The 9,046-nt window shown below is 53.8% G+C and overlaps 1 protein-coding gene across 1 annotated transcript; it reads right to left on the bottom strand.

The window, feature by feature from the left end:
* Nucleotides 1-4,091: 4,091 nt before the first annotated feature.
* Nucleotides 4,092-8,690, bottom strand: DUOXA1 (dual oxidase maturation factor 1). Its single transcript, XM_009893129.1, has 6 exons — nt 8,544-8,690; nt 7,582-7,639; nt 6,869-7,003; nt 6,504-6,717; nt 4,989-5,203; nt 4,092-4,303 (listed from the first exon to the last, which is right to left on the bottom strand). The coding sequence occupies exons 1-6, from the start codon at nt 8,688-8,690 to the stop codon at nt 4,092-4,094; spliced, it is 981 nt and encodes a 326-aa protein (XP_009891431.1).
* Between the last annotated feature and the right edge of the window lie 356 nt (nt 8,691-9,046).

Raw genomic sequence — 9,046 nt, 5'->3', positions numbered from 1 at the left:
AGAAGAGGGCCCAAAAGGGCAGAGCAGAAACCCTTCTTCATGTCCCCGGAGACCCATTTCCCCATCCACTCGAAGACTGCACGAGTCCACGCTGGGGTGGGTACTTCCTGTGAAGAACCTTTGCACACTGTATCTCCCCGACCGTGCCCTCTGGAAAAGGGCAGGCTTTGCAGAGAGCCATCAGGCTGCAATCGGAGCAGATCACAGCTCCAGTGGCTTGAGCAGCACACTCACCTGGGGATCTCTGTCCCAGGAGAAATGCCCTTCCTGCTCCATGCCCTGGCACAGCTTGGTGCAGTGAGTCTCCGACGGCCAGTTCCCCCACCAGAAGCTGATTGCTCACGGGGAGCACCCGTGACTCCAAAAGCCAGTGATTAAACCTGCTCATTTCTTTCCCAAGCACTGACGTTTAGTGTAGATCCTTAGGTGTACCTCGGGAAGCCAGACACAGACCCAGACTCCATCAGGCTGGATGCTGCATGAGCTAGAGTGAAAAAAGCTGCTCCAGAAATAAAGACTGAGCAAATGTACGACAGAGTTTGCCGGGAGGGATGTGGTGATGTGCTTATTTTCACTTTTAAACTTGAGCCATGTTAGATAAGACTTGTAGCCCAGCGTGGGCCAAAAAGGTGCCACAAGAAAGGAAGAATGAAGTTACCCCCATCCAGCTGGAGCACATTGGGGCTGGCTGGGCTCACCACGAAGTGCAAGCCCGAGGCCAGGAGACAGACCCGGCCAAGATGAGAAATGAAGTCCATCAAGTTGTGTTATTACAAACAGAAGATGGGCTCTGACACCAAAACCACTGGCCCGACGAAGTCTCCATGGGCAGGCACGAGATCACCCCATCAGAATGCTGGAGACCTGGGCAGCCTCGGTCTAATTAATTGTAAAGGACATAATTTCAGTATTTTGGCTCTTTTCTTTCTGAGAACAGAGCCTCGCTGTTAAGTTACTTATTTCTTTCACTTGATATTTGCATTCCACTAATGTCATTTGTTATTACTATTTTCAATAAAACTTTATTAAGAACCCGCTCCTTTGAAACACGTTGGGCATTCGGGGCGGGGGGGGGAAGCTGGTTTCTTAAGAGGAGACCGTGGGGCATATCTGCAGGCGACAGCTTGTGAGTCCCCAGCAGCAGCGTCCTTCCCATGGGAGTAGCTGCCTCCAAGGAAGGAGAAGGTTCCCTCGCACATGTCAAGGAGAGCCATTGAGAAACCCTTGTTGTGGGGAGTAGCATGCTGTAGGAATGTAGAAGAGCGCCAAAAGTACTTTAACTAGCCGAGCGGCAGGACAAAAGCCCTAAGATTAAACCAACAAAACTCCCTCAGGAAAAGGAGGATCCTTTCTCCTGCCTTTCTTGCATCCAGACTTGTCAGGTCCGGAGGCATCGTGGGAAGATGCTACAACCAACTACAAGTATTGGCGTCGGTGTGGGACAGATCCTGTGTCCTGAAAGCACAGGAGAGCGGGGGGTTTCCCATCCTTTCTGCCACCGCATCTGGCACTCTCCAGCTTCATGTCCTGCATGATCGTCCCCCAATAGCATCCTCGTCAGAAGAAAAGATTTGGCCTGTTGCATCAGACATGCAGGGGCATGAACCCAAAATAAAGCTTAAACAGAATTCGTTCTGTTTGAAGCACAGAGACACCAGATCTCTGCGTGTCTTGCCCACTTCCTAGCAAACACAGGATGGCCGGGACTTCTGCAGCAGACCTTGCATGGAGCCAACCGAGCAGTGGCAATGACGTTGTGTCACATGCAGAACAGGGTGTCAGGACAACAGGGACTGGCTGTGGCATGGGGGCCAGCCACCTTCAAGGACACTTCTGTCCTTGCCACCACAGGGAGGTGCACACACGAGGGCCATTGCTCAGGGACGATGATTTTGCCTAACTGTATGTGGTCGTAGCAGCTTCTTCACATGAACAATAAGAGCTGTGGCTGTATAGCCCCCAGGTTGTGCTCCTGCAGGTCCTACCTCCTCTGTCCACCACAGCTCCCGGATCAGTTTCTTGGCTGGACTGAGCCATTCTTGGACAACAAAACATAAAATAATTGCCATTAAATCCCTGGCTCTCAGCCCAGGCTGCTTCTGGCCCCGCGCTGTCCAGGGAATCTGGCATCTAACCAGAGAGACGGTGCCAGTGATGGAGCAAACACCGTAAGTGTCTCAGGGAGCACAGCCTGGGGCTCTGCAAGGACTGTGGTCCCCATGCCTGGAGGCACTCATTGCACCAGGACATGCAGCCACCACACCATCTAGCAGGCAGCAGAGCTGCCCACTCCCCTGTCCCCCAGGCTGGGCTGCAAGGGAGAACACACCAGGGAAAGGCAGAAGTTTGTGAGGGCTGAATTTCAATTCAATAAATAAAAGGGGCTTCTTGCACCTTGGATCTAGTCCATCCGTAGGCCAAAGCATCTCCTGGTAGATGCTGTTGGGAACATCCTGGCTGAGGTCTCCCCCAAGCCCAAGGAGCTCGGCTCCAACCTATTTTAAAATGCCTGTTGGGTCCTCTAGGTCCTCATTGAAGGCTCTTCCATCCAAAGTGGGATGGGACAGGATGCCATGTCTGAGCACCCCCTCCCCAGAGGGCCTGCCCCATGGTGGTCCCTCTGCAAACCTCTCTGCTAGGCAGGGAATTGCTCCCATCAAACGTCCGATACACTATTTACTGCATGTTGACTTGCCTTTATTGCCCTGTGCTGACTAGCTGTGGTCAGATGCCCTATACAGGGCCACAAAAGGGCTCTGTCTTTGCCTTCTTCCCTTCCCGGTGGCTACCATGTCACAGTAACAGAGCATCCCCAGCCCTCAGAGGGACACCTCCATGAACAGACAAGAGAAAGACCAGGACTGACTTATTTTATTGAGATAGAGGGTAAAATAAGTGAGCATGAAACAGGAAAAAAACCCAACCAACCAAAACCACGTTACAAAACCTGCACAGAGTTAAAGGAGTGCAAACCTGAAATGTGCTCCCCTCCCTGCGTGGGCAAGAAGGAATTTACTAGCTGTCAGCAGCCAGGAGTGGGCGGCTGCATCCACCTTGGGTGTGCAGGATTTCAGTGTCGCGTGCCCCACGACACGCGTATTTCCATGGCTGAGCAAGAGGAAACCAAGGCTCCCAGACCAGGTGTGATGCTCACTTCATGCTCATTGATTGCAGCCACTCTCCAGAGCACTGTAGCACGTCCATTCCCATCTCCTCCTTTCTTTCCTTCCCACCAAAACATTTTGTCTTCCTTTCCGAAGGCTGTGAGAGCACCCATAACTCACAGGCTTCTCATAGGCTGGTGGCTGTGGTTTGGGGTGTTTATAAGCACCGTAAGAAGCAGGAGCCAACCAACCAACTCCCTGACTGTGCCCTTTCCAGCCCGAGGTACAGCCCAGCCCATCTCAGACTTACATCAAACTTGAGCTGTGGAGTGTCACGATGGGTCTGAAATCCAGGAAGCCTCCAAGGTCTGGTACCTCAAGCCTCCTAATAAATCATGGGTGTCCTAGCCAACCTGCTCTTCACACCAGACCAAGAGGTGTGAAGAGGCTGGATACAGGGCATCCTGGTGAGCACAACTCCACTTGCTTTTCCTGTCTGATGATGGAAAGAGCATCCCTGGGCAGAGGGGGCTTCTCGGGGTCTTCAGGGTGGGGATGCTGTTGCGGGGGCTCTGCTTCTCCTCTGGTTCATATCTATGCATCTGCAGTTATTTGGTTTCTCTCCAGTTTGCTCCGGTTTAGTCTCTGTATCTTAGGGAGGAGTCTTAGGGTTTGTTGGGGATGGACTAAGGGGAAGGGCAGTAGCCCAGTGCCTGTAACTGGACAGGCAGGACATGGATTCTCCTCAGCCCAAAAGCTCTTCCAGCTGCTGGTGAGTAAAACAATGGCAGAAAAAAAAGGAAAAAAAAAACCAACCACCAAAACAAAAGAGGGCAAACTTGTATTTGAGATACCTTTCCAGACTTGAATATTCTCATCACCCAGCTCTTGTCGTGTCTCCTCCCACCAGGGCTCCTGGTGGGGTTGGACCGTAGCATGAATTCAGGAAGGGTGTCCTTGGGCTTTGCCCTACTTCCCGCTCGTGCCTTACAGCTGGGTGGCTGTCACCTCGCAAAGCTCACTCAGAGGGACCATCAGCACGTCCTGTGCAGAGGAGCTGGGCTCGGCTGACAGGTAGGACTTGTCCCATACCTCCTTTTCTCCCTTTCCTTCATCCAGGTTAAAGACAAGCTTCAGCTTCTCTGGCTGCATGGAGTTCAGGGTGATGACACCCAGACCCAGCAGCAGGCACAGCAGCCCTGCAACACACAGCGTGGGGAGACATGTTAGCACCTCCTCCCTGCTGCGTCCCAGTCCCATCCATAGCCGGTTGGAGATCAACGGCACATGACATCACACAGGAGGTGGTGTTTCCCTCTCTATATCTGGACTCTGCCATCAGTTTGGACTCCCCAGTACAAAAGAGAAGTCAATGAACTGGGGCAGATGGCCAAGAGAGTTGAGGCTGGAGCCTACCACGTGTGGGGAGAGGCTGGAGGAGCTGGGCTTGTTTAGCCTGAAAAAGAGGAGTCTTCAGGGGGACTTAATTGCCATCTTCTACTACTGAAAAAGAGCCAGTCTCTTTTCAGAGGTACACAGTTGTAACATGGGAGATTCTGGTTCGATAAAAGGAAATAATTTCTGCCCATGAGTGGGACAGCTGTGGGGCAGGTCCCGAAAGGCAGAGGGGATCTCTAGCCATGGGGACACCCACCATCAAGGCTGATGTGGCTTTGATGTTAGCCCTGTTCTGGGCAAGGCCTGGGAGAGAGACCCCCAAGGGTCCTTCCAGGCCAGGTATTTCCCTGACTCCGATTCATGACTTTCATGGCACTCCTCTGGGCACACCTCCACTCGGATAACTGAGGTGTTGTTGGGGCATCACTGAGAGTCATCGCTGCAGGGATGGAGAACAAAAGCGCCAGGAGCAAGTGGAGCACTCACCTGTTGCTAATGTCAGCCAAAAGGATCCACCATAGTCTGTTGTCAAGGAAGCTGAGCCAAACTGGATGGGACACTTCAGGGTGTTCCTCGCAGTGAAAAAGAAGAGCAGTGAGAAGAGCATCAGCGCAGCAGTGAGCAGGAGCATGTAGCCACCATAGAGCAGGATGGGCATGGAGAACAACAGGATGGAAATGAGCCATGTGCAAAAGGCCATCCTGTGAAAGCAACACAAAACTGAGCAGAAAGTGTCATGCTTGGAACCTCTTCTCAGGGTCTCCTCTCCACATCCCAATGAAGAGACACAGCCCTGGGCAATCTATTCTACCTGGCCTTGCTTAAGCAGGTGGGCTGGACAGGCTAAGATAAGGAGGTCCCTTCCAACTCAAACAATTCTGTAACTGCATGAATGGTGGAGCTGTGGGACAGGTACTGCAGTGGTGGAGAGGGATCTCCACACCTGGGGACATTCAGTGTTGAACTTCATGAAGCTCCAAGCACCTTGATATGGCTTTGATGTCAACCCTGCTTTGGGCAGGGGACTGGAGAAAAACCTCTGGAGGTCCTTCCAAGTTAACTCTTTCTCTGACTCTTGTGGTGCTCCACAACTGGCTGCCCCCAGGCAGTTCCCACCTGTTCAAAGGCAGAATGGCAACAAGGGAGACCTTTGTTTGTAAAACTGCACAATGAGCCGTGCCCACATCTGATTCAGCACCTGGAGTGAACCCAGCTGCCAGCCCTGCCTTGTGTGGGGTTTGGGTTTAGCTCGCTGGGGACGTGAGCCTAACAAATTGTTCTGATTCCAAGAATAGTAAAGAAAAATAAGTTTACATCAACGTCCCTGCCTTGAAATACTCTTTCTCAATAGCAGGAAGGTTTGGCCAGAGCTAGTTATTTTTTCTGAAAATAAAAAAGGAAATGTGGGCAGGGGGCTGGAGCCTACATCCATAGGGGGAGTTGGAAGACTCACTCTTCCCTGCAGTGCATTTCCCACAACCTCTGAGACACATAGGGATGCTCTGAAACTCCATGGTCACAACACACACACGGGCTCTCAGCTTTACATCACAAGACAGCCTCTAAGCATTCTCTTGATGGTCCCTCCTGCTCCCCACCAGCAGGTCTCATGCTCTCATGGGCATGCAAGAGGGAACCCCCCCCCAGCTGGTCTTATCGGGACCCCCACACCTTGCTTGGGAGAGGACCTTGCACCATAAGCCCAACAGAGTTGCATCTGCTTTCCTTTAAACGAAGAATAACTTTTCTCCAACTGCAATTTGTCATATCAGGGCACAGCACACAGAAGAGGGGTCTGCAGAGATGGGCAGGCCAGGAAGCATGAGCATCCCTGGTTCTGCAGAAGGATGGGTGCCAGAGACCAGCCAAGGCTTTGGCATGGTCTTACAGGGAAGAGGGTGGCTCCATCAAGCTCCTTCTGTTCTACCTGGTTCTTTCCACCTCCCCACTGAGCAGAGATAGGACAGACCTCTTACTTACCTAAGTAAGGCTCTAACTTACCACAGTGTGAGGGATGCATAGTGGCCAGAGATGCGGTACTGCTTGTGCACACTGCAGGGGCTTTGCGTGGTGAACTTCTCTGCCACATAGAGGATGGGGTTGGGCAGCCCCTTCTGCAGGCCTTCATCATAGCTGTGGTCATAGTCTGCATTGAAACTCCAGGCAAAGTGCTCATTGTAGTTGATGGTCTCATTGACCTGATTCACTGGATTTCCTGCCAGAGGGAGAAGACTAAGGACCTTTCTCAGCCTTGGAGGCAGCTCCAAGATTTCCTGGTGTGGGCGCTTGAGGGCCCACAGCCCTAGTATGCAGGTGCACGGCTGCCAGACTTGCACCGATCCCCTCCTGTTGTGATATGCACTCACCCACCAGTGTGATGTTCACGCCCGCCAGGCCAATGTGCAGCCCAATGTCTGCGTTCACCAGGGCACGGCTGAAGGACTTGTAGGAGGTGTTTGCCGTCACCCAGCCGGTCTCCCAGTCCCTGGTGAACTGTATGGCTGTGAAGATGTCAAAGGTTAATCGTGGCCTGGCGGCAAGACATCTAGTGCTGGAAGCACCTACCATGGTGGCCAGCATGGCCTGAGCATCATCTACCCCATCCCAAGGGCAAGGCCTGGGTTGTGAGCGCCAAGGAGCAGAAGCTTTGTGTCTCCTTCCCCAACATCAGCCCCGACCCATGACCCTGAGACCCCGACTTGGGTTGGTTTCTCCCCAGACCAAGCACAGTCCCTAGCCCTAGAGGCAATGGGGCTGATGTGTGGGCACTATCCTTGTCTAAGCTCCTGCCAATTTGTCTGGGTCCCCTGGCAGCTGGTGGTAGGCTTTCAGTGACTGCCCTGCAGGTGGTCTGCGTATACGACTGCCAGCCTTCGGTGAGGAGACAGATGGGTGCTTGGACCTCCCACCACTTGCTGGAGCCATGTCCCAGGCACGGACTGGGGTTGGCCTTCCCCATAAACTCATCCTGAGGCCTTGACTTGGCGCTTGGCTGCTCTGCTCACTCTCCCTCATCTTGCTCCTCCATCCCCTGTGTCTTGGGCATCCTTGAGCTTCTCCCCAGGGCCCTGGTACTCACTGAGGACCACCGCTCCCACGAAGAGGCCCATCACCACCCTCAGGAACCAGAAGAGTCGCTGCAAGGGGTGAACAGAGAGGGAGACCAGGTCTCAGTCAGATTTTGCCATAGGGACCTCAGCACCAAGCACGACATTTAGAAATGCCAGCCAGTGAGAAATGGGCCTGTCCCTCCCCTGCGGAGTCATCCCACGGGCTCTGCAGGCAGGTGGCACAGGGGGGACATGTGGCTGGGACATCACTGCTGTGGGGTGGGGTGGGGGGCAGCAGGGAGGTCCAGACAGAGCAAGAAGGTCAAAACAGCCCATTCAGGAGAGTGATGACATCCCCTTTCCACTAAGGAGGGTGGAGACACTTGCTTTAGTAGTCCTGAGCTGGGATTTCCACACTTATCCAAAACTCACGTGTTTGGGCTTGTTGGCAGCTGGCCACATCTGGAGGCAAAATCAGCAGCCAGGGGTTCGCAGTGTGTCCCCTGGCAGGGGGGAGATGGCTCTTGGCCAGCCCTGCTGTGAAGCCAAGCGCTCCACACGCATGCGGAGTGCGAGCAGTGGGCTCCCAGTGGGGTCTGTTGGCCACGCAGAGCCATGCTGGGGCATGCACAGTGAACACCTCCTTCTTTTATTGGGGTTTTGGGGAAGGTGGAGTGAGGTCTTTGAGCCTCGCCCTGTTTTTCCACTCCTATGAAATCACTCGGGCTTGCACACGGTGAAATCCAGCCAAGCTCGGATCTGGGCACCCGGTAAATTTGGGATGGTGGAGTTTGGTGTCTCCAGCATGGGGGTATATGCTGGGTTGGGCTGGAGCTCACCCCCATGGCTCGCTAGAGATCCCAGAGCCCTGGCCATGAACCTGTGGGCATGTTTGCTCCATAAATCTGTTTTCAAGGCTGGGAAGGAGGAAGCATGTGGGATGCACAGGGCAGGGACCAGAGGGCTGAGGTCCACCTGCCCCTCCACTTACCCCCCTGCCCCGGATCCCTGGCAGGATTACGATGAACGTGGCCAGCAAGGAGAGGAAGACGGAGATGATGATGGCCCAGCTGGTGTCAAAGGGGAAGCATGGATTGGCGCCGGGGTAGAAGGGGAAGGAGCCGTTCCACAGCGTCATCCTGCTGCCTGGGACGGCTGGAAATTGGCACCCAGAGAGAGGAGTGTGGGGAGAAAAATCACCTCCACACTTCCACCCCACACAGCCTTCTCCACAGAACCATCTCCTGCCTGCTTGCCAGCATGCTGCGTGTCCCGGGCACGGCTGTGCATGCATCCCCAGTGCCTGTGCATGTTACAGTCCTGCATCTGAGCGTACGCTCGGGCATCATCCATGGGAGCCCTCCATCTGCCCAGGTTATGTCCTAGGGCAAAGCAGGTTTGGCGTCACCAGGACCTCCCCTGCGATGCTCAGATTGTCCCCAAGACGTCCACATATCACCGGGCCTCTCATTCCCCTCCTGTCCTTTTTCTCAA

Source organism: Charadrius vociferus, unplaced genomic scaffold, assembly GCF_000708025.1.
Source record: "Charadrius vociferus isolate BGI_N301 unplaced genomic scaffold, ASM70802v2 scaffold399, whole genome shotgun sequence".
NCBI lineage: Eukaryota > Metazoa > Chordata > Aves > Charadriiformes > Charadriidae > Charadrius > Charadrius vociferus.
The sequence above is the reverse complement of the archived record's forward strand: the minus strand, read 5'-3'. Positions and strand labels throughout refer to the sequence as shown.

What these genes read in the sequence shown, in the direction of transcription:
- DUOXA1 (XM_009893129.1), bottom strand. Translation starts at nt 8,690, where the DNA reads ATGACGCTGTGGAACGGCTCCTTCCCCTTCTACCCCGGCGCCAATCCA. An exon ending in CAGGGATCCGGGGCAGGGGG is followed by an intron (nt 7,640 to 8,543) that starts GTAAGTGGAGGG and finishes CACCCCTTGCAG; the next exon opens with CGACTCTTCTGGTTCCTGAG. An exon ending in CGTGGGAGCGGTGGTCCTCA is followed by an intron (nt 7,004 to 7,581) that starts GTGAGTACCAGG and finishes ACATCTTCACAG; the next exon opens with CCATACAGTTCACCAGGGAC.